This window comes from Rhinopithecus roxellana, chromosome 8 (genome assembly GCF_007565055.1).
Source record: "Rhinopithecus roxellana isolate Shanxi Qingling chromosome 8, ASM756505v1, whole genome shotgun sequence".
Classification (NCBI taxonomy): Eukaryota; Metazoa; Chordata; class Mammalia; order Primates; family Cercopithecidae; genus Rhinopithecus; species Rhinopithecus roxellana.
The window spans coordinates 46,105,286-46,128,459 of NC_044556.1; the positions used below are offsets into that span (position 1 = coordinate 46,105,286).

General features: G+C 53.5%; 2 protein-coding genes across 12 annotated transcripts in view; one reads left to right on the plus strand and one right to left on the minus strand.

Annotated features, from left to right (window-relative positions):
- PI4KB (phosphatidylinositol 4-kinase beta) overlaps positions 1-4,926 on the plus strand; it is a 38,640-nt gene extending 33,714 nt beyond the window's left edge. For 6 of the 10 annotated variants that reach the window (XM_010387189.2, XM_030935457.1, XM_030935459.1 and 3 more), the window contains 3 exons: positions 2,228-2,360; positions 2,626-2,746; positions 3,731-4,612. In XM_010387189.2, the coding sequence (XP_010385491.1) occupies positions 2,228-2,360; positions 2,626-2,746; positions 3,731-3,912 (436 nt within the window). In that variant the 3' untranslated portion in view covers positions 3,913-4,612. Of the gene's footprint in view, positions 1-2,227; positions 2,361-2,625; positions 2,747-3,300; positions 3,364-3,730 lie in introns of all 10 variants that reach the window. The other 4 variants (XM_030935458.1, XM_010387191.2, XM_030935462.1 and 1 more) reach the window with 2 other exon arrangements.
- ZNF687 (zinc finger protein 687) lies at positions 4,832-15,157 on the minus strand. Of its 2 annotated transcripts, none has more exons than XM_010387182.2 (9): positions 14,637-15,157; positions 8,297-10,425; positions 7,997-8,175; positions 7,431-7,607; positions 7,157-7,319; positions 6,683-7,012; positions 6,457-6,569; positions 6,118-6,259; positions 4,832-5,976 (listed from the first exon to the last, which is right to left on the minus strand). In XM_010387182.2, the coding sequence occupies exons 1-9, from the start codon at positions 14,644-14,646 to the stop codon at positions 5,482-5,484; spliced, it is 3,738 nt and encodes a 1,245-aa protein (XP_010385484.1). In that variant the 5' UTR covers positions 14,647-15,157; the 3' UTR covers positions 4,832-5,481. The 2 variants fall into 2 exon arrangements, with proteins under 2 accessions (XP_010385484.1, XP_010385485.1); XM_010387183.2 differs by lacking the exon at positions 14,637-15,157 and adding an exon at positions 14,320-14,470.
- Positions 15,158-23,174: the final 8,017 nt, after the last annotated feature.

Sequence of the window (23,174 nt, forward strand, 5' to 3'; positions counted from 1 at the left end):
AAATTAGTCTTAGGCTGGGCGTGGTGGCTCACGCCTGTAATCTCAGCACTTTGGGAGGCCGAGGTGGGCGAATCAGCTGAGGTCAGGAGTTCGAGACCAACATGACCAACACCATGAAACCCCATCTCTACTAAAAATAAAAAATTAGCCGGGTGTGGTGGCAGGCGCCTGTATTCTCAGCTACTCGGGAGGCTGAGGCAGGAGAATCACTTGAACCCAGGAAGTGGAGATTGCAGTGGGCCAAGATCGCACCACTGTACTCCATCCTGGGCGACAGAGTGAGACTCCGTCTCAAAAAAAAGGAAATCTAGCATCTATTAAGTTCTTCCATGGCCTGACATTCTTATATTTCAACCAGATGAAAACCCTGTCAGATACGTGTTTCCTCATGAGGGAAATAGTCAGGTAGCTATTAGACTCTGTGCTCATTCCACCCTGCCAGCCCTACAAATGGACCCAGGCTCTGCATTTGAGAGCTATAGGAGAATGTAATTTTTTTTTTTTTTTTTTTTTTTTTTTTGTGAGACGGAGTCTTGCTCTGTTGTCCAGGCTGGAGTGCAGTGGCGTGATCTCGGCTCACTGCAACCTCAGCCTCCCAGGGTTCAGGTGATTCTCCCACCTCAGCCTCCTGATTAGCTGGGATTACAGGCATGTGCCACCACACCCAGCTAATTTTTGTATTTTTAGTAGAGACAGGGTTTCAGGGTTTCAACATGTTGGCCAGGCTGGTCTCAAACTCCTGACCTCAGGTGATCCACCTGCCTCAGCCTCCAAAGTGCTGGGATTACAGGCATGAGCCACTGTGCCCAGCCGAGAATGTAATTATAAGGAATTTGATTGCAAGCTTCAGACTATCTCGAAGTGTCAGGATTTTGAACTCAGGGCCCAGGGAGCCTAGAGCTCAGTCCTGGGATTGAGTAAATGGGTGGCAGGGAAGCTGGCACTAGTCAGGCCCCAGGGCTTTCCTTTAGGAAACTAGTATGTTTGGAAGATGAAAGTCCATCCTCTAAAAAAGGAGGGATAGAGGAGGGCAGGTAGCTGTTAAGCCGTTCATAGTACCTCAAAAAAGAATATAGTCAAGCCATGAATGGAATCAACCACTGGAAAGAAGTGGCAACAATGAATGACGCGCCATACTGGAGTCAGGCTTTAGGATCTCTTTAACTACTTCAGAAGTAGTCCTAAGCAGCTTTCCAGCTGGAGCTAACTCTGGTAGTGAAAAGAGAGGGTTTGGGACCTTGGGCAAGTAAATCACTTCCTCTCTCAGAGCCTCTGTTTCTTCACCTGTAAAATGTGAGGTTGAATCATGACAACTCCTAGAACCATTCTGGCTCACAAGATTGTGCGTGGATTGCTAAATCTTTAGTGTTTTCCCAGAGAGGGGAAGAACTCAGGTGGGAGTAGGTTCTCCTTTTGTCCCTGCTTTTTTGGCCAAACCAACCCCAGAGAAGGTGGCCCTCAGACCATGAGCTCTTAGCCTAACAAAGCCTCTGTTGACACTGAGGAGGCCGGTTATGTTGAATAGGCCAGGCCTCACATGCTTAGCATGTTAATTGTTCCTTCTGCTACTGGCCATTCATGTGGGAATCACAAAGACCTGGAATTTATCTCCCTTTAACTCTTCTGCAGCTGCCCTGTAGTACTGCCTCCTGAGACTTTTTACGTAAGTGATTTAAAACTTACCCCTTGAAGCCCCCACTCTATTTTACCTTTCAGCTCCACTCAGCCCGCTTGCCTCTGTTGTTGCTCCCTTCTGGTGAGGCCACTGATCTGCAGTGGGCTGACAGGAGTTACAAATAACCCACAGGTAAACAGGCTCTGAGTGGAGCCTCCCCTGGATAGCGCACTTGGCCTCTGTGACAGCTGGCTGGAGCTTCAGAGGCCCTCTTTCCTTGCTTCTGGATTATCTACTAGATTGGGATAGTTTGGGTGCCAGAAGTGCAATTTCTGGGAAATTGGGAGAATCTTAAACTATTTTTATTAAATTATTAATAGTAATTTCAGACCCCATAGCCTTTGTTAGCAGTTTTCTTTTCTGATTTCCTTTCTTTCCACTGATAGCTTTAGGTCCTAGGAAACTGCACAGGAGATTGGAGTTACAGGCAGCAGGAAACATGGCAGGGGACCCCCCTGCCTGGTGTCATGTGGCCAGTGTACTGCTGCTTGAGGTTCCAGCCTCAGTCAGACTTACTACTGCCTCTTCCTCTCGTGTATTCCCCCTCCTCAGACACAATGGGAACATCCTTTTGGACGCAGAAGGACACATCATCCACATCGACTTTGGCTTCATCCTCTCCAGCTCACCCCGAAATCTGGGCTTTGAGACGTCAGCCTTTAAGCTGACCACAGAGTTTGTGGATGTGAGTCAAGAAGGAGAGGTGCCTCTGGGGTCATTGTATTCTTTCTCTGTCATGGGAGGGGGAGCTGATGGGCTCCCTGCAAATTAGGGATGAACAGAACAGGCAGTAATTAGGGGTGAGGCAGGAGTTCCTGGGAGCTTCCTGCCTGATAAGGGGGGAAATGACAGGGCCCCAAGAGGAGGAGTAGTTCTGGTAGGCCAGTGAGGACAGGGACCATCCCTGGTGTAAGTCCCCTTGTGCACACAACACTTTCTTCCCTTTCCAGGTGATGGGCGGCCTGGATGGCGACATGTTCAACTACTATAAGATGTTGATGCTGCAAGGGCTGATTGCCGCTCGGAAACACATGGACAAGGTGGTGCAGATCGTGGAGATCATGCAGCAAGGTGGGGCTGGGGTGAGGTCGGTGCCATAGTGCCTCAGGCTTCCCCTTTAAGTCGGAGCCCTGGAGCATAAGAAAGCTGATCCCACCCCAAGACTCGGGTTGAGGGAGGGGGGTTCCCAGAGGGTTCCTAGCTCTGGTCCAGTGCCTTGTTTCTCTTTTAGGACATTCCTCCTGACCCTGGTAAGGCTAAGTCCAGGAGGTTGGGGAAGGGGATAGCAGCACCCGCCTCCTCGGCATTTTTAGGGAGAAAACAGGCTCATTTACAGCCTCCTGGTCCCTCCTCACCTCCCCACCCCTGTCCAGCTCTGAGTTTCTCAGTCTCCTTCCATCTCTCTTCTCCATTCCACTATGACCTCTGATTGCCCTGTCTTCTGCCACTGTTCAGCTCTGAGAAGTACTTCTCCTCTCATCGTTATCTCCTTCCACTACAGTCTTGCCATCTAGTCTTTTGCTCAGGACCCCCTTCTGTCCTCATCCCCCTCCTCAAGGCTCCAGGTGTATACCAGGTCTGAGCTGCCAGTCTCCCCCCTCCCCATTCCTGACCCTACCCCACAGGTTGTCGCCGTTGCTCAGGATCATCCCCATCTGGCCCCATGATGACGGTGGCCCAGGTCATCTGTGAGTGTCAGACGTAGCATAGGCAGAGGTCTGCAACCAGATAAGTGCCCAGCTCAGGGCCCACTCCCTTCAGCCTCCTCCCAGCCTGCCCTCTGGGCCCTTCCACCCTTACTGAGGGAGATGTGGTGTTGGTCCCCTTCCCTCCTCTGCCCACATGCCCTCACCTACAGAGGGGCTTAGGTGTGGGATGATGAGGGGTCCTGTTGGTTCCTTCTCTCTGCCCAAGCAAAACTGTACCCACACCATCAAGGACCTGAGGTGGGAGGGAAAGGGCACTTCAGATACCCCAGCTCTATTTGCTGTGGCTGGCACCACTGCCCCTCCCTCTTATCCATCCATGACCCAGAACCCCCACTGCTTCCCCCAGGTTCTCAGCTTCCTTGCTTCCATGGCTCCAGCACCATTCGAAACCTCAAAGAGAGGTTCCACATGAGCATGACTGAGGAGCAGCTGCAGCTGCTGGTGGAGCAGATGGTGGATGGCAGTATGCGGTCTATCACCACCAAACTCTATGACGGCTTCCAGTACCTCACCAACGGCATCATGTGACACGCTCCTCAGCCCAGGAGTGCTGGGGGGTCCGGGGCACCCTCCCTAGAGGGCCCTTGTCTGAGAAACCCCAAACCAGGAAACCCCACCTACCCAACCATCCAACCAAGGGAAATGGAAGGCAAGAAACACAAAGGATCATGTGGTAACTGCGGGAGCTTGCCAGGGGGTGGGAGAGCCAGCTGTGGGGTCCAGACTTGCTGGGGCTTCCCTGCCCCTCCTGCTCTGTGTCAGTATTACCACCGGACAGACTCCAGGACTCACTGCCCTCCAGAAAACAGAGGCGACGAATGTGAGGGATGCCAGGGCCTTTCTTCTCCTTATAGGGGTTTGAGAGGTTCTTTCCACAGGCCATCCTCTTATTCCGTTCTGGGGCCCAGGAAGCGGGGAAGAGTAGGTTCTCGGTACTTAGGACTTGATCCTGTGGTTGGCCACTGGCCATGCTGCTGCCCAGCTCTACCCCTCCCAGGGACCGACCCCTGGCCTGAGCTCCCCTTGCTGGCGGGCGCTGCGTGGGCCCTGCACTTGCTGAGGTTCCCCATTATGGGCAAGGAAGGGAATTCCCACAGCCCTCCAGTGTTCTGAGGGTTCTGGCCTAGCCATGGGGAATTCCCTACCCTGACTCCTTCCCCAAACCCAGGGAAAAGAGCTCAATTTTTTATTTTTAATTTTTGTTTGAAATAAAGTCCTTAGTTAGCCACTTGTGTCATTTCCAGGTTTTTTGGGGGTAGATGGGTGATGAGGTATGAACAGATGCCTCAGTGTCCAAGATACAAAAGGCACCACACAGAAAGAGGTCTGCTTTTTCCCTGCCTGTCTTGGTCACCACCACCTCTTCCCTGAGAAGAAAGGGCCTTCCATGTTCTCTCACCCGCTTCAAGTTCACATTGTCCAAGTAACAGAAAAAGAGAGGCCTGAATGGAGATTAGACCAAAAACAGTTTTAATGGTCTGGTTTTCTCCCTAGTTCCCCCACTGTTAGTATTATTACTACAAGAATAAAGGATTCCTGAGAGCCTGTCCCCTCCTCTCCTGTGGCCCCCTTGACAGGACTCATCCCCACCAACCACCCCCCCTGGATTTCTGGGGAAAAAAAGAAGTGAAAGGCACTGCAGGGGTAGGGGGCTTGAGTGCCAGTGAGTTGGAGGGGAGGGGGCACTAGGGTAGGGCCTGGCCCAGAGGAGGAAATTTCCAGTCCATGCCTGAAGGAATTGTGGAGGGATGTGTCCATCCGTGACACCCCCATCAGTCCTTCCCTGAACCTGTCTAGCAGGAATACCTAAGTCCCATCCTCCCACCCCCAGGCCCACACTGGGGGTTCTGCAGCAGGAGCGTAATTAGTGTTGGGCTCAGAAAAGAGGAATGGAGGGTCCCCTCTACTAGGACTCCAGGGCCAAACCCAAAGGGAGGTTGCAAATAACTAGAATAATCCTCAAAAGCTTTTCTTCAGGTTTGAGAGAGGAATTAACAAAATGTTAATGTTAATGAAACTCCCCAGCCAGGGGATCAGGCAGCAGCAGGGAAAACCAGGCTCCAAGAGGAAGGGGCTGGTCAGTCCCAGGCTTGGGGCCTAGTTATCCCCAATAGCCCCCTGCCGAGCCCTGATGAACGCCATGCCATGCGTGCGGAAGTGGGTCTTGAGGTTGAGAGGGCTGTCGCAGCTCTTGCCACAGACCTTACAGGTCAGTGGGCCTCCAGAGGCAGGCAGGGGTGAGTCTCCACCATCGGGGTCAGACCTTGATGGAGGGGCCTCTTCCTCCCCATCCCCCAGCCCCAGGGCACTGGCTTTACCCACACCCCGTCTCTTCTTGTGGCTGATGAAACGGTGACGGCTCAGGGAGCCAGGGGAGGCAAAGCACAAGCCACAGTCGAGGCATTGCTGGGCACCATCTTCCACCCTCAACCCCACCATGAGGCTCTGTTCTGTGGAGCCGCTGCTCCGGTAGCGCAGGGGGCCATGGCCTCCAGATCCAGGTCCGCCCCTGAGGGACTTGGCTGGCGGTGTCGTGCTGTCAGGCTCCTCACTGCAAGAGTCAGAGGACTGGCGGCGTTTCCGACCTGGCCCCTGAAGAAAAGTGGAAGAAACTGGGCCTTACCACCATCCCCACTGTCCTTGGCACCCCCACGCTCGCTTCCTGAGGCCACAGTCTCTACCTTCCAGGTTCCCACTCAAAGCCCTAGCACAGCAGGCCGGGCCTCTGCCTACCTGGGCTCTGGCACTGGAACCCCGAGCCAAAGTGGTCCCCCGGCCAGGGGACTGGGCCCCAAGCTGCAAGCCGTGCCGGACCTGGACATGTTTCTCCAGGATCAGGCGGCTGCTGAAGGTGCGTTTTCCCTCTGTGCAATACCTGAAATGGGAGAGGACAGGATGGCAGCAGGGGCACAGCCCGAAGGCCAAGGTCCTTGCTCCTGATGAGGGGGCTGCTGGAGCAGAGGGAGACCCCAACCATCAGGCCACTTAGACACGTCGCAGGTGCAAAGGTACTTTGGCATACAGGGAAAGTCACGTGCTGGGCAGGGAGAGAAAGCGGGGAGCAAGACTTACCTGCAGGGGTACACTCGCTTGATGCCCTCGTGATTGACCCTGACATGACGCCTCAGGCTGGGGGCGGAGCAGAAGGAGCGCTCACAAAGGCGACAGGGAAACTTTTTCACTGACTAGGAGAGCATGGGTAAATGTCAGAGCCAGGCTCCAGGACCCCGTCCCCACTGTCACACTGGCAGTCCCAATGCTGCCCCCAGCCCATGGTACTCCCTTGGGGCTCACTCACCTTGCCATGCTCCTTCTTCATGTGGGCCACATATTCGTCACGCTCAGGGAACCAGGAGTGACACAGGCCACAGGTCCAGCCTCCAGGCCCCCCACCGCCACCCTTGAGGCCTTTGCTCCCTAGTTCCCGCCGAGGCCGTTTGGCTGGACGGGGGGGCTCAGGGGAGCTGGGTACTTCCTCCTCTTCTGAAGATGAAGACGACTCCTCAGTAGCAGGGGCTGCCCCTCCCTGAGAAACAGCCAGCTCCTCAGGCTCAGTCTTGGGGGTCAGCAGGGCACCCCCGGACCCTTTCCCAGTAGTCTCCTCCAAGCGCCCAGACTGATGGGTGTTCTGTGAGAAGAGACAAGGGAGGTTGCTGTTGTGGGAGAGGGCCTGGCTGTGCCAAAGCCCCCCACTTCTGAAGTATGTAGCCCCAGTCCCAGGTCAGTACAGCTAAGCACCCATCCCCCATCCCCCATCCCTCTGCTCCTGTACCTTGAGATGTTCCAGCATGGTCCTTTTTTGGGCAAAAAGCAGAGGACAAGATGGGCACTTAAAGACACTGACACGCTGGGGCAGCAAGTGCTGGTCGAAGTGTGAGGAGAGGAGGGGTTTGTGAGTGAAGACTGTGTCACACATGGCGCACTTGTAGATCAGCCTGAGGTGAGGACAATGCAGACATCAGGCAGGGGCGGGTGCAGCCCCTCCCCTCCTGCACCCCACCAGCCCTGCCTCCCTGGCCCAGCCCATCCCTCCCCCGGGGCCTCACTTGGCCTGCTGAGTTTGGAAGCTGGGATGCTGGGAGTAGAGGTGGGCATGGGCGCTGGGCCCAGACTTGAAGGCCATGGGGCAGATGGGGCACTTGTGGAAAACCTCGCAGTGCGACGTCTGGATGTGGGACTTGATGGAGTTCACACCCCCAAACACAACTGAACAGCTGGGGCACCTAGGGAGGAAGCAGGAGGCCCTGTGGTGAGGTGGGAGGCATCTCCATGCCCAACCTGGGACCACACATTTATTCTCTGGGACTGGATAGACTACGAGAAGGAAATCAGTAGTGGAGCATGAGCAGGATGCAGAAATGAGAGAGGTGCAGAGGCCATTCCCCAAGGGAGGCTGCCGAGGGACAGCTGGAGCTCCAGAGGTGGCCCTGCTTGCCCCCATCTCCATGGGGGACGATGGGAAAGCAGAATGTACTATCTCAGGGTTGAGTTTGCCAAAACAACAGGGCTGAGAGATACAGTGGGGAAGGTGGGGGATCTTGAAAGGCCATCTGAGGCTGAGGCTAGGACACACGAAACCCTCCAGTTCTGTGGAGGAAGGTCCGAGAGGCACCTGTATCCCACACGGCGAGAGACGTGCAGACAGGCCTCCCGGAGATGGGTCTGAAAATTGGCTTGCAGGAAGTTGCCCCCACACTCAGGACAGACATGGGGGGGTCGATTCTTATGCATGCGCTGGTGGGCGCTGAAGCTGCAGCGATTGGGGAGCATCATGGGGCAGGTTGGGCACACCTGTCGAGTGGGTTAAACAAGGAAAGTCGGTGAAGAGTGTCTTGTCTCTATTACTTCTAACCAAGCCCCCAACGCCTTCCTAGATCCTGTCCCCACAGAAGGGCTGTGAAAGGTGACTCACATTGCTGGTGGCCCCAGGGGCAGGGGGGCCGAGCTGCTGGAAGTGAGCTGCCATGCCAGCCTTGTCCCGGCACTGCTCCTTGCACTCCAGGCAGCGAAAGCACGTGTAAGCAGAGGTGGCAGGGGCAGTAGGCGGCTCAGTGGAGAGTGGCAGGACAGGGGCCTCAGCAGCAACTGTAGTAATGGCAGAGGAGGTGATGGCCCCCTCACCCTTGCCCAAGGCAGGCAAGACCAGAGGTCCAGAGACAGGTGGGACAGCTACAGGCAGCAAGGGTGTGATGTCCGGCTGCCCCACCATCTGGTCAAGGGCTACGGGCCTCATGACCAAATGTGAGCACTGCATAACGAGCCCCTTGTCCTTGTGTTCACGTGCATGCAGGAGCAGGCTGCACTTGTTGAAGAAGACCAGGCGGCGGGCGCAGTGGTTGCAGGTGACCTCGATGCGCATGCTCCGGCGGTCATAGTGCCGTGCCAGGCTCTTCTCCAACGAGAAGGCATCCCCACACTCCAGGCAGCGGTAGCCGGTGGGAGGCAGGGCCAGCCCAGCCTCAGCTGGTGGGCTCAGGTTTGGCCTATAGGCAGGGAGCAGGTTCTTGCTGTTGAGGATCTTGTTGAAGGCCTCCACCAGGCTGGACTGGGTCCGTGAGATCACTGTGCCGCCCCCTGTACTCGGCCCAGTAGCTGTCTTTGAAGGTTGCACCATCACCACTGAGGCACCATTCACCTTCTGTCCCCCAGTCCCCAGCCCTGCCCGCCCCTCAGCCTTAGGCAGGGCTTGGGGCACCAGGCCTAGCACATTCTTAGCAATCATCTTAGGGCTGGTGGCAGTCCCCCCAGGCAGCACCACAGCTTTGCGGGCCACACTGGCTGCCATCAGCATGGCAGTACTGGCATTCTGGATGGTGGCCACAGGCAGCACAGTGCCTTTCAGCCTTGTACCATCACCCAACTGTACGCTCACCACCTTTGGCCCCTCCGAAGTAGGTGTTGCAGGGGATAGCTTCAAGAGGCTAGCCTCAGCCAAGAAGGCCCCCTCAGCCAAGGGGGCAGGTGGATCAGGATCTGAGGGGACCCGAGTTACAGTCCTTGTGATATTCCCGCAGGATGTTTTAATGGTCTTGATCCGCACCTTAAGAGGCCTAGAGGAGCTGGAGGCAGGGGAGTCATTGCTGTCCTCATCTGCAGCCTCAGCTCCACTAGAGGGACTCTGGGGACTTCCTGGGGAAGACTTGTCCACTGGCCCCTCATCATCATCTTCCTTCAAGGGCTGACAGACGGGCACTTTGGGGGAGGCAAGAGGGCTCTGGTGCCCTGGAGACTGCTTGAAGAAGGGCACCCCAGCAACTCGGGGAGGCGAGGCACTGGCAGGGATGTCCGTGGCCTCAGGGCTGGAGCCTGAGCCTTGTGGGGCTAGGCCCTGGGGTTGATGGGGGCTGCAGCTCTCCTGCTTCAAGGGCCCCAACGGTGGGGAAGAAACAGGTGGCTGCATGCCTGGGCCATTCTCCTGGGCCAGCTCAAAGGAAGAGGGGAAAGAAGGTGGGGTCATAGCCCCCTCCTGAGGGGGAGAGGGTGCAGAGGGAGGCAGGGGATCCGGGTGGTCCCCTGGCTCAGGGCCAAAATGAGCAAACAGGTCCAAGGCAGTTTTGCCTTCCATGCCTTTTTCTTTCCAGGTGCCCCCACTGGGAGGAGCAGGAGAGTGGGGGGTTTCTGGGAGGGGAGGTTCAGGGCCCCCAAAACCATTCTGCATTCGATGAGGCCCCACAGGCCCTTCCTTAGTTACCCCAGCAGCCCGGGCCCCGTCCCCTGCTGAGCCTCCAGCCAGGGCCTCAGACTGCTCAGGACACACAGTGTTCTTGACAATGACACTGACTACAGAAATGTCTGGCGGTGGCAAGCCATGATCAGAGGCCTGGGCTGGAACTCCAGGGCCATCCCCAGCTGAGGCTGCTGCTGTGTCTCCAGATTCACTTCCCACACCTGGTTCTGGCTTCCCTGGGCCTCCTGGCCCCTCATTTTCTTCTGGCCCAGAATGGATGGCTTCATTCGCATCAATGTCAGGGATGTCAAAGGCAGCAAGGAGGTCATCAAAATCAGGGGTCTTCATGTCCCCCATATCGGCAGGTCCCAGACCTGATGAAAACAGGAATAAGGAGAAACTGAGATGTCTGGAAGAGAGATCCTGGAGCTCTTTCCTCAGCATCTCCATATTTATCCTCTCTCAGAACCCATATGCACTCCAACGTAGGTACACCTCCACCACAGCATGAATCCTACAGAGCTGCTAGGTTTGCCAAACCCTAAAATCAGAAGAAGGTTAGTGTCCATACCCTGGCAGGCTCCAAAATCCAGAGAAACCAGGAGAAAAGAGAGTTCTCAGAAATACAGGGAAGGGGCCAGGTGCAGTGGCTCATGCTTGTAGTCCCAGTGTTTTGGGAGACTGAGGCAAGTGGATCACTTGAGGTCAGGAGTTTGAGACCAGCCTGGCCAACATGGTGAAACCCCGTCTCTACTAAAAATACAAAAAACTAGACAGGTGTGGTGGCACATGCCTGTAACAGCAACTACTCAGGAAGCTGAGGTGGAAGAATCACTTGAACCCATGAGGTTGAGGTTGCAGTGAGCCAAGATCATGCCACTGCACGCCAGCCTGGACAGAGTAAGACCCTGTCTCAAAAAGAAATACAGGGGGCCAGGCACAGTGGCTGACACCTGTAATCCCAGCACTTTGGGAGGCAGAGGCAGGCGGATCACGAGGTCAGGAGATCAAGACCATCCTGGCCAAGTTGGTGAAACCCTGTGGCTACTAAAAATACAAAAAGTAGCTGGGCGTGGCAGCACTCACCTATAGTCCCAGCTACTCGGGAGGCTGAGGCAAAAGAATTGCTTGAACCCGGGAGGTGGAGCTTGCAGTGAGCCGAGATTGTGCCATGCACTCCAGCCTGGGCGACAGAGCAAGACTCCATCTCAGGGAAAAAAGAAAAGAAGAAGAAGAAATACAGGAACAGGGAAGGGTAATAGAGCTCAGTGAGCATCCTGGTGGAAACCAGCTCATCCCCTCCTGTGCCCGGCACAGAACCAAATAATCGATACTATTATTAAGGAGGATGATGTACATGATCCTCTAGGTTTAAGGGCTCATTCATGTCCTCATGGAATCAATTCATATTCTTCATGGATCTTCCGGGGTCCACAGAGATTTGAAAGGCTATGTGTACAAAGGGGCAAGGCTGTAAGCCAAGACTTAAGAAATGATCCTCGTTCAGCTTTATCAGGGGCCTGCAGTACAAGCAAGTTTCTTCAGTGCCTTACTTTTGCTGTTTGAAAGAGGACACGAATGGCCGGGTGTGGTGGCTCACACCTGTAATCCCAGCACTTTGGGAGGTCAATCACTTGGGCCCAGGAGTTCAAGACCACCCTGGGCAACATGGTGAAACTCCCCAGGCATGATGGCACATGCCTGTATTCCCAGCTATGCCTCCCAGCTGACGTGGGAGGATCCCCTGAGCCCAGGAGGTCGAGGCTGTGATGGGCCATGATCACGCCACTGCACTCCAGCCTGGGTGACAGAGTGAGACCCTGTCTCAAAAAAAAAGAAGAAAAAGAAAAGACAAGACAGAAAGCACAAGTGAATCTATATATCACAGGGTTATTCTGAGCACGATACGAAATTGCTAATGTAAGAATCACACCGAGAATACGATTTACTATTCCAGATGAACCAAGCAAGGACATGTCAGGTCAAGGAGGAGCTGGAAAGGAATAACCCCTGGAACTCTAGGGCTGGGGTCAAAGGCAAGAGTCAGGGGTCATGTAGGATCAAGTCTAGGGCACCTGGGGCCATCACTGGCACCTGGAGATCTAGCTTGGTCAGCAGGGAGAAAAGGACTTAAGGAAATTACCCAAGAGATCAAGATGGAAAAAATAAGACACAGGAACAGAAAGAGACAAAGAGAAGAGACAGAGGGGAAAATGGTGATGGCAGCCTGGTCACAAGGGCCCCAGCCTAGGCTTCTCCTGTCACAAACACCTGCTGCTCGCTCACTACCTTCCCCAGAGTGCCTGGCCCTCCCCTAGCCAGCCCCTCCTTCGCCATCCCTCCCCATCTTGCTCTCTCGAGGCTAAAACTCCCAGGGTACACACTTATCCAGCACAGCTGCCACAGGGGGGAAAAGCCAGGCTCCCTCACCCCTCACCCATCATTTCTGCTCCGAGCTCCTCACCCCATTCCATTCCCTAACTTAAACTCCTCACCCTTTCCATTTTCCTGTGGCAACAGTAGCCCAGGAAGTTTCACCTAACCTCAACCTAGACAAGTGCAAAAAATAAAATTAAAAATCCCACAAAAATTCTGTGGCACTAATCAAACAAGCAGGCCAGCTCAGAGTTTGTGGGAGACCCAGGTCTGTCCCCTACCAGTGTCTCCCCATGAGTGTATCTGTATCTACGAAGAAGCAACTAAAGAATCTATCCCTATCCATTCCGTGCCCAGGTTGCAGGCCATTTCTCGAAGCCAGTTCTCCCACTTCTCTCCAGCCTTCATACTGTAACTAGAGACAGTCGCAGCATGTGGCAGCTGGGATTCCTGGGACTAAGGTGGGGGTGGGGGCAAAGGATACCAACCAGACAAAGGGGGAGTCCTTCTCTCACTCCCACCCTATTTAATTCTGCAGACTCTGGGTTTAAACAAAACCCCTTGTCCCTATGGGCCTGGCTCCTAAGCCTGGCTCCCTCCTGATCAGAGGCCTGAGCTACCTTCCATTCAGGTACTCAGAAAAGTGGACTGGTACAGCGAAGACCAGCGAAGACTAGAAAACACCTGCGAACTCAGCCGCACGCCCCCCCCCGCCGCCAGCCACCTCCCTCTTGGGAGTCCCAGTGACTTAGAGGTCATCCGATGGCCACCCACTCAGAGCAGTCGACCAAGCAAGTCGCCGAGCTCAAGGCCAAGGAAGATCAGGCCTTCCTGCGACTGCTGAGCCCTGTCTCTAGGGCTCCTATCTCCCCCGCCCCCTTTCCCTCTGTGCTTCCCCAAAAGCCAGAGGCTGAACAGGAAAAGGCTGAACAGACCCAGGTCGAGTGGGGGCTCCACTGCCCTTTGCCCGGGCCCAAGGCCTGCAGCGCAGACAGAGGAGGGCGAGGGGCTGGCGGCGATTAGGTTGTGGCCAAGCTGGGCAGCGGGCGGAATTAAGTCCCTGCCATCTGCCGAGGGCCGGCGCGGGGAGCAAGTCCTGGGTTGCGAGGAGGGGGCGGGGTGTACACAAGAGAAACTACAAGGGAAACTGAGGCGCGCGGCGCTTCTCTCACTCGCACCGGCGTGCGAAGCGAAGGCCGGGCCTCAGCCAGGGCCAGGCCCTTTGGTACCTGCTGCGCAGCACCTGGGGACCCAGGACTACACAGGATGGGGTGGGGAGCCGGGAAAGAGGGGAGGAGAGAGGGGGCGGTCTCTGCGCGACTCTCAGCTCTCTAGCCGGGGTCCGCGTCCCAACTCGGACCTCGTCCCCTCGCCTCCGGGCGCAGCGAAGGCTCCTTCCGCGGCGGACTCCCGGAGGCTTGCTAGAGCACGGGAGACTGATCGGAGGGTGCACATGGGGCCAGGGGCGCAAGCCTGAGTCTTGCCCGGGCCCGGACGCTGACCCGCGCCAAGTCGGGGTGCAGGTTCCGCTACGGCCTGGCCCAGTCCCCCCGCCCCCATACCCGGGAACGGACACCATTTTAGGTCGCGACATCCCGCAGCCTCCAATCTCCGGGCCGCACTTCGGGTGCCTCTCGAGCTGGGGGCGCCAGGACTTGGGGTTCTCGACCTTCCTGAGGGTTTACCCGGCTAGGGGCTGTGCTTTCAACAGGCCTGGAGTTTTGCCCATCCGCCCCAATGGATGGAGGCGGTGTCTGGGCCCTCCTAGAAGCCGCCCCAGGGGGCGGCGCGGAGAAGGGGGTAGTTGACCAAGTGGGGGAGGGGCGGGGGTATTTACCCGCCCCCCCCAGGGGGCGGAGCCAAGGGCGGGTATTTACCCCAGGCACGCTTACTTGTTCCGCTCCTGGTGCGGGCCGAGACCCGGCAGTCTCTACCCTACTCCAGCCGCCGCCGCCACCGCCGCCCTCCCCGCGGCCGCCGCTACTTCCTGCTTCTCTCCGGTTCAGCCTCCCCCCCTCCCTCTCTTCCCTCCGCGCTCTCGGTCTGGGCTGCCCGCTTTCGCACTCGCCATTGGCCCTTGCCCCCTTCGCTCAGCCCTGCGCCCCTCCCAGCCCCGCACTGGGTTGGCCCTAAGTACTGCCGCTCGGAACTAGCCCCGCACAGTCCTCTTATGCTCATTGGGCAAGGGGCCGAGGCCCTCTGAAGATACCTCTCCCCATTGGCTGCGGAAGGGTCCGTCTGCCCCATCTGCAAGTCACGGAAACGATTGGCCTCCGCCACTGTCGCTTAGAAAGAAGCCAGCCTGCTCCCGGCTTTCCTACTGGAGAGGGGAGCGCCCAGGTGCATCTCCGCCCCTCGCTCCCTATTGGCCGCTCGAAGCTTGAAGCTGCAGTTCACTTTCGCGAATCGAAGGAATCCAGCTTCTGTGTGGTGGGCGCTTTGAGCAGAACCGCACTGAGTCAGAGTGCAGGACGGAAGTGTAGGTCCTTTTGCGCTGTTTCAAGCTAAATCCGTGTCACTAATGCCGGGCAGAAGTCACAGAATGGGACGCCACCCCAAACATTACGTCATCCGCTGACCATTTCCTCGCTGTCTTCCCACCGTCTAAGTCGCCATATAATCTGATGGATGGGGTCCTCGCACGGGCCAGCTCCTGGGGTACAGCGTAACCCGTCGCTCCTCCCTCTGCGGGAGGGCGTGGACGGGGCACGGGATTCCGAGCGTGGAAGGAATCGGTACCTAAAGGTTGGGAAGTGCTCGCGGACCGGAAGCGGGGGAGGCGACGTTAGGAGTGCTGGCGTGGCCTGGGCCATTTCCAAAGAGGTCTTAAAGGGGCAACTGATAGGCTTCCTAAGTATGGGCTGGAGGGACCCCACCAGCTCCATTTCCCATTTAAGAACTCCCCTTTTCCCCGCCCCCAGCAAGGAGTGGGGGGTGGGGTCAAGGTCGAGTTTTCCCGCGCTTTGTTGCCACGCCCCCTGCAGGCGGGGGAAAGGGAGGAGTCGCTCGGAAAATGAATCTCTTTAATGTTCTAATACCACTAACTGGCAGAATTCGTCTGCAAACCCAGTGTGCCACCTCGCGCACGCAGCCGCTCGTTAACTGCATGGTGTTTTTTTTTTTTAATAGTTTTTTTGAGGCAGTCTTACTCTGTTGCCCGGATGGGTATTCAGTAGTGCGATCACGGCTGACTGCAGCCTCAACCTCCCAGGCTCCAGTGATCCTCCCGCCTCAGCCTCCTGAGTAGCTGGGACTACAAGAGACAGCCAACACGCCCCGCTAGTTTTTTAATTTTTTGTAGAGACAGGGTTTTGCCATGTTGCCCAGGCTGGTCTCAAGCGATCCTTCAGACGTGAGCCACTTGCTCCCTACCTTGGCGAAGTTTTTTTTGTCTTTTGTTTTTTTTTTCAAATAGGGCCTCATTCTGTAGTCTAGACTGGAGTGCAGTGGCGGGACCTCGGCTCACTGCAACCTCCACCTCCCAGGCTCAAGCGATTCTCCAGCCTCGGCCTCCCGACTAGCTGGGATTACAGGTGTGCGACAGACACTACCCGCTCAGCTAATTTTTTTTTATTTTTATTTTTATTTTTCTGAGACGGAGTCTTGCTCTGTCGCCCAAGCTGGAGTGTGGTGGCGCGATCTCGGCTCACTGCAAGCTCAGCCTCCCGCGTTCACGGCATTCTCCTGCCTCAGCCTCCCGAGTAGCTGGGACTACAGGCCCCCGCCACCTCACCCAGCTAATTTTTTGTATTTTTAGTAGAGACGGGGTTTCACCGTGTTCACCGGGATGGTCTGGATGTCCTGACCTCGTGCTCTGCCCTCCTCGGCCTCCCAAAGTGCTGAGATTACAGGTGTGAGCCACCACGCCCGGCCATTTTTTTATTTTTAGTAGAGACGAGGTTTCACCATATTGGCCAGGCTGGTCTCGAACTCCTGACCTCAAATGATCCACCCGCCTCAGCCTCCCAAAGTGCTGGGATTACAGGTGTGACCCACCGCGCCAGGCAGGGTTTTTAAAAGTGGTTTTGTTGCCGGGCGCGGTGGCTCAAGCCTGTAATCCCAGCACTTTGGGAGGCCGAGACGGGCGGATCACGAGGTCAGGAGATCGAGACCATCCTGGCTAACACGGTGAAACCCCGTCTCTACTAAAAATACAAAAAACTAGCCGGGCGAGGTGGCGGGCGCCTGTAGTCCCAGCTACTCAGGAGGCTGAGGCAGGAGAATGGCGTAAACCCGGGAGGCGGAGCTTGCAGTGAGCTGAGATCCGGCCACTGCACTCCAGCCTGGGCGACAGAGCGAGACTCCGTCTCAACAAAAACAAAACAAAACAAAACAAAAAAAGTGGTTTTGTTACCCTGCCCAGGAGTCCCAGGACACCGGAACCAGGACTCCCCGTCGGGCCCGGGCAGTTTCCGAGCTCCTTTGAAGTATGAGTCAGAACTTATGGATGGGAATCCTGGAGCCACCACTTGCCCTATGATGGCAATGGGCAAGTCGCTCAACCTCCCAGATCCTGTTTTCTCATGGGTAAAACGGGGATTATAATACCACCTGACAATATTATTTTTGTGAGGATTAAATGATTTTAGAATGTAAACGTGCTTTGTAAAGTAATTGGCAGTTGGGATTAGTGTGCCTTTCCTCCTGGAGCCTTGCATCCTGTGTGCTCAGTCCGCCTGCATTTGCTCCCAGTCGCTCCAGCTCAGGTGTTCTTCCTTCTCTGAGGACTATTTAAGGGTCCCTATGTAAGCAACCGGCATTCCATTTCCACTTCCTCTTCTGGTCTCCCTATACGGAATAACAGTTACTACTCATATACACATAATATTATGGGGGACTCACGCCTGTAATCCCAGCACTTTGAGAAGTCTAGGTGGGTAGCTCCCTTGAGCCCTGGAGTTCGAGACCAGCCTATGCAACATCGCAGGACTCTGCCTCTACAAAATATTTGGAAAAAAAAAAATTAGCCAGGGGTGTTGGCAGGCGACTGTGATCCCAGCTGCTGGGGAGGCTGGGATGGAAGGATCGCTTGAGCCTAGGAAGTCAAAGCTGCAGTGAGCTGGGATCGCACCACTGCACTCCAACCTGGGAGACAGAGCGAGACCCTGTCTCAAAACACACACACACACACACACACACACACACACACACAAAGAAAAACTTTATGTATATCATTAATAATTCATGTAATCCTTAGCACAACCATGGAAGGAGGTACTATTCCAGGTACTGGGGATGCAGCAGTGAACAAAGCAGACAAGAAGCCCTGTCATGAAACACACATTCTTAAAGAGAAGACAAACAATAAATATTAGAAATGATAGCTGCCAAGGAATAAAATAGAGCTCTCAAGCCATGCAAAGACAGAGGAATCTTCAATGCACGTGAATAAATGAAGAAGCCAATCTGAAAAGGCTGCATGCTGTATGATTCCAACTATTTGCCTATTCTAGAAAAGGCAAAACTAGAGAGAGTAAAAAGATCACTTTGGGAGGCCGAGACAGGTGGATCACGAGGTCAGGAGATCGAGACCATCCTGGCTAACACCGTGTAAACCCCGTCTCTACTAAAAAATACAAAAAACTAGCCAGGCGAGGTGGCAGGCGCCTGTAGTCCCAGCTACTCGGGAGGCTGAGGCAGGAGAATGGCGTAAACCCGGGAGGCGGAGCTTGCAGTGAGCTGAGATCCGGCCACTGCACTCCAGCCTGGGCGACAGAGCGAGACTCCGTCTCAAAAAAAAAAAAAAAAAAAAATCAGTGGTTGGTTGCCAAGGGTTCAGGTGGAGGGAGAGAGATGAATAAATGGAGCACAGGGGACTCTAAGGACACTGAAACTATTCTGTATGATACCATAATAGTGAATACATGGCATTATTCATTTGTCAAAAGCCACGGAATGTACAACACAAAGACTGAACCCTGTGAGCGTGGTGGCTCACACATGTAATACCTGAACTTTGGGAGGCCAAAGTGGGAGGATCAACAACAAAATTAGAAAAATTAGCAGAGTACAGTGGCGCACACCTGTAGTCCTAACTACTCAAGAGGCTGAAGCGGGAGAGTCCCTTGAGCCCAGAAGTTTGAGGCTGCAGTGAGCTATGATCCTGCTGCCGCACTCCAGCCTGGGCAACAAAGTGAGACCCTGTCTCTTAATAATAATGTATCCATATTGGTTCATCAATTGTAACAAATGTACCACACTAATGCAAGATATTAATGAATAATGGAGTAAACTGAAAAACATGGAGAGACCCCATCTCTACAAAAAAACTTTTTTTAAGTGTGGCATGGTGGTGCACGCCTGTGGTCCCAGCTATTTGGGAGGCTGAGGAGGGAGAATCACCTGAGTCCTGGAGGTCAAGGTTGCAGTGAAGTATAGTCACACCACTGCACTCCAGCCTGGGCAAAAGACCAAGACCTTGTCTCAAAATAATAACAACGGGAAACTGGAGAGAGGATATGTGGGAACTCCCATTTTGTGCTCAGTTTTTCTGTAAACCTAAAAATGCTGTAAAAAATAAAGTATTAATTTAAAAACAAAATCAAAAAAGAAAGCAGGCGGCTAGGTGCAGTGGCTCACACCTGTAATCCCAGCACTTTGGGAGGCCAAGGCAGGTGAATCACGAGGTCAGGAGATCAAGACCATCCTGGCTAACACGGTGAAACCCCGTCTCTACTAAAAATACAAAAAATTAGCTGGGCATGGTGGCACACACCTATAGTCCCAGCTACTTGGGAGGCTGAGGCAGGAGAATCGCTTGAATCCGGGAGGCAGAAGTTGCAGTGAACAGAGATTGCGCCACTGCACTACAGCCTGGGCACAGAGCAAGACTCCGTCTCAAAAAAAAAAAAAAAAAAAAAGCAGGGAAGGATGACAGTAAGTGTGGGAGGGTTGCAATTTTAGATAGGGTGGACAATGAAGGCCTTTCCGAGAAGATGGTGGTTAAGTAAAGGTCTGAAGGAGATGAGGGAGTGAGCCATGCAGCTATCTGGGACAAGAACATTCCAGGAAGAAAGAACAAGTACAAGGTGCTCAGGTGGGGAGTGTGTTCCAGAGTGGGAGGGAGGACTGAGTTGGGTCATGGGATGCTTTGGAAGCTATGGGAAGTTCTTTCTCATTTTCTCAGAGTAGGATAGGAAGCCATCAAAAGGAGACAGATGACATGGTGGCCTGACTTACGTTTTTGTTTTTTTTTTGTTTTTTTTGTTTTTTTTTTTTTTAAGACGGAGTCTCACTCTTTCGCCCAGGCTGGAGTGCTGTGGCCGGATCTCAGCTCACTGCAAGCTCCGCCTCCCGGGTTTACGCCATTCTCCTGCCTCAGCCTCCCGAGTAGCTGGGACTACAGGCGCCCGCCACCTCACCTGGCTAGGGTTTTTTTGTATTTTTAGTAGAGACGGGGTTTCACCGTGTTCGCCAGGATGGTCTCGATCTCCTGACCTTGTGATCCGCCCGTCTCGGCCTCCCAAAGTGCTGGGATTACAGGCTTGAGCCACCGCGCCCGGCTGACTTACGTTTTAAAAGGGTTGAAAGTGGGGTGTGAGAGAAAGAAAAGACTCCAAAGCTTGGAGGCTGAGGAAGTAGAAGCATGATATTGCCCATTTCTTGAGCTGAGAAGACTACAGGAGAAGCAGGTTTTAGGGGTTAGGTCGGTAGCTCAGTTTTAGTCATGTTGAGGTATTACACATCCAAGTGGAGATACAAATGTAGGTGTCATCAGCTTATAGATAGTATTTAAAACCCAGGTCAGAATGGATGAGATCGCCAAGGGAGGACTGAGGCATGGGAAACTCCAAAGTTAAAAGGTCAAGGAGATGAGAAGAACAGCAAAGAGAAAGGAGGGAACCAGGAGAATGTTGTAACCTTCAAGCTAAATTTAAAAAGTATCTCAAGAAAGAGGAAGAGAGAATGATAGTCAGATGCCACTAAAATATCAAATAGGATGAAACCTGAGAATTGACCAATGGATTTAAGCATAATGGAGGTCACCAGTGATCATGATAAGGAGAGAGTTGATGGACTGGTGGGGACAAAAGCCTGCATGGAATGGGTTCAAAAGAATGGAGGAGGAAAAAAGAAAAGTCACTATAAAACTCTCAAAGGAAGGAAGGAGAAAAAAGATGGCAACTAGAGGAAAAAGAGTGACCAAGAAAGGACTATTTCTTTTAATAGTTATCTCTTTTTCTCATCAGGTTCTACTGACCCAAGGAAAGAACTATTTGAAGATGAAGAAGTTGTATGTTAGTACACGGGTGGGGAGGATCCTGTAGACAGGAAAAACTGAAGTAGCAGAGCGATAAGGAAAGTTCCTGGAGCCATGTTCTTCAGAAGGTGAGTGAGAGGGTCAAGTTCACAAACAGAGGAATTGCCTTACACAGGGGCAGGAACAGTTCTCGAATAATAATTGGGAGAGAAGGCAGAGTGAGCGGGCATGGGTCGACGGAGCTGGGGAGCTGTGGGATATCTCTTTGTTGTTTCTGTTGTCCAGTGGTATAAGAAAGAGCACGTGTTGTCAAACTCTGTAAGAATAAAAAATCAAGATCAGCCTCTAAGAGTGAGGATGATGAAGAAACTAGGAGTTTGAGGAGAAAAAAGGTAGGAAATAGGCATTCAGGAGAGAGGAATGGACTAGGAGGGGAGATCAAGAGACTGAGAGGCCAGTGGCCTGGAAGACTCATTTACCTGGATATTTAAATCAACAGGAATGGGCTGGGTGCAGTGGCTCACGCCTGTAATCCCAGCACTTTGGGAGGCTGAGGCAGGCGAATCACCTGAGGTCAGGAGTTCGAGACTAGCCTGACCAACATGGAGAAACTCTGTCTCTACTAAAACTACAAAACTTAGCTGGGCATGGTAGCATGTGCCTGTAATCCCAGCCACTCGGGAGGCTGAGGTAGGAGAATCACTTGAACCTGGGAGGCGGAGGTTGCAGTGAGCCGAGATTGTGCCATTGCACTCCAGCCTGGGCAACAAGAGTGACACTCTGACTCAAAAAAATAAAAATAAAAATAAAATTCTTGAACTTCATATATATAGAGAGTATGATTCCATTTATATATATGTGTGTGTGTGTGTATACACTATATATATATATATATAGTATGATTCCATTTATATAAAGTTCAAGCCAGGCATGGTGGCTCATACCTGTAATCCCAGCACTTTGGGAGGCTGAGACAGGTGGATCACAAGGTCAGGAGTTCAAGACCAGCCTGGCCAAGATGCTGAAACCCCATCTCTACTAACAACACAAAAATTAGCCAGGCGTGGTGGCGCGCACCTGTAATCGCAGCTACTTGGGAGGCTGAGGCAGGAGAATCGCTTGAACCTGGGTGACAGAGGTTGCAGTGAGCTGAGATCATGCCACTGCACTCCAGCCTGGGCGACAGAGCAAGACTCCGTCTCAAAAAATAAAACAAAAATAAAAAATAAAGTTCAAGAACAGGCAAAGTAAATCAATGGTGATAGTAGCAGAATTGTGGTAACCATTGCCTGGGAAAGGGTAAGAGGAATATATATATATATACACACATGCACACACACATTCACACACTTTTTTTTTTTTTTTTAAACAAGGTCTTGCTCTGTCACCCAGGCTGGAGTGCAGTGGGGCAATCACAGCTCACTGCAGCCTCAACCTTCTGGGCTCAAGTGATCCACCCACCTCAGCCTCCCAAGTAGCTGGGGCTGCAGATGTGAGGCACTGCGCCTGGCTAGTAGGAGGAATCTTTGGAGATGCACACACAGACACACAGACCCCCAGATTAATGGTGCAGCACCTTCTGTTAATAGCACCCACCACCTTTCCTTGTTGCAGCCATCTTCTGCCTCACCCCACTCTGTCCTATACTACTCCTATCCTCATTCTTGATTGTTATTATTATTATTATAGTCTTCACAAACCTGTCTTTGCTTAAAATATATTGTTTCATTTTTCACATCTTTGCCATGGAGGGCAGTAATAAGTAATTGAGAACTACACACGAAGGGACTGAGAGAACCCTGGAGAAATGTTAGGATGAGCAGCAGAAGTCACCTACCTGTCCTTGACTTGCAGCAGGTAGCAGACCAAGCAGTACCCAGCACAACTTTGCACAAAATTTTGCTGGGCACTGAGGAATGCCTCAGTGGTGTAACCGCCATGTTCCTGTAGAAAGTAATCGAGCAAGGAGAGCTGTGACTGTTTCTTATTATTAGTCTCGCTCTCACTCAGGCTGGAGTGCAATGGCACAGTCTCAGCTCACTGCAACCTCCACCTCTCGGGTTCCAGCGATTCTCCTGCCTCAGCCTCCAGAGTAGCTGGGATTACAGGCGCCCACTGCCATGGTTGGCTAATTTTTTATGTGTGTTTTTAGTAGAGGCGGAGTTTACCATACTGGCCAGGCTGGTCTCGAACTCCTGACCTCGTGATCTGCCTACCTCGGCCACCCAAAGTACTGAGATTACAGGCGTGAGCCACCATGGGAGGGCCTGGCTTTCTTTTTTTTGAGAGGGTCTCACTCTACCATCCAGGCTGGAGTGTAGTGGTGCAGTCTCGGCTTACTGCAGCCTTGAGCTCCTTGGCTCATGTGATCCTCCCATGTCAGCCTCCCGAATAGCTGGGATTACAGGCATGAACCACCATGCCCAGCTAATTTTTTTATTTTTGGTAGAGATAGGGTCCCACTATGTTGCCCAGGTTGCTCTCGATTTCCTGGGTTCAAGTGATCCTCCCACAACAGCCTCCCAAAGTGCTGGAATTACAGGTGTG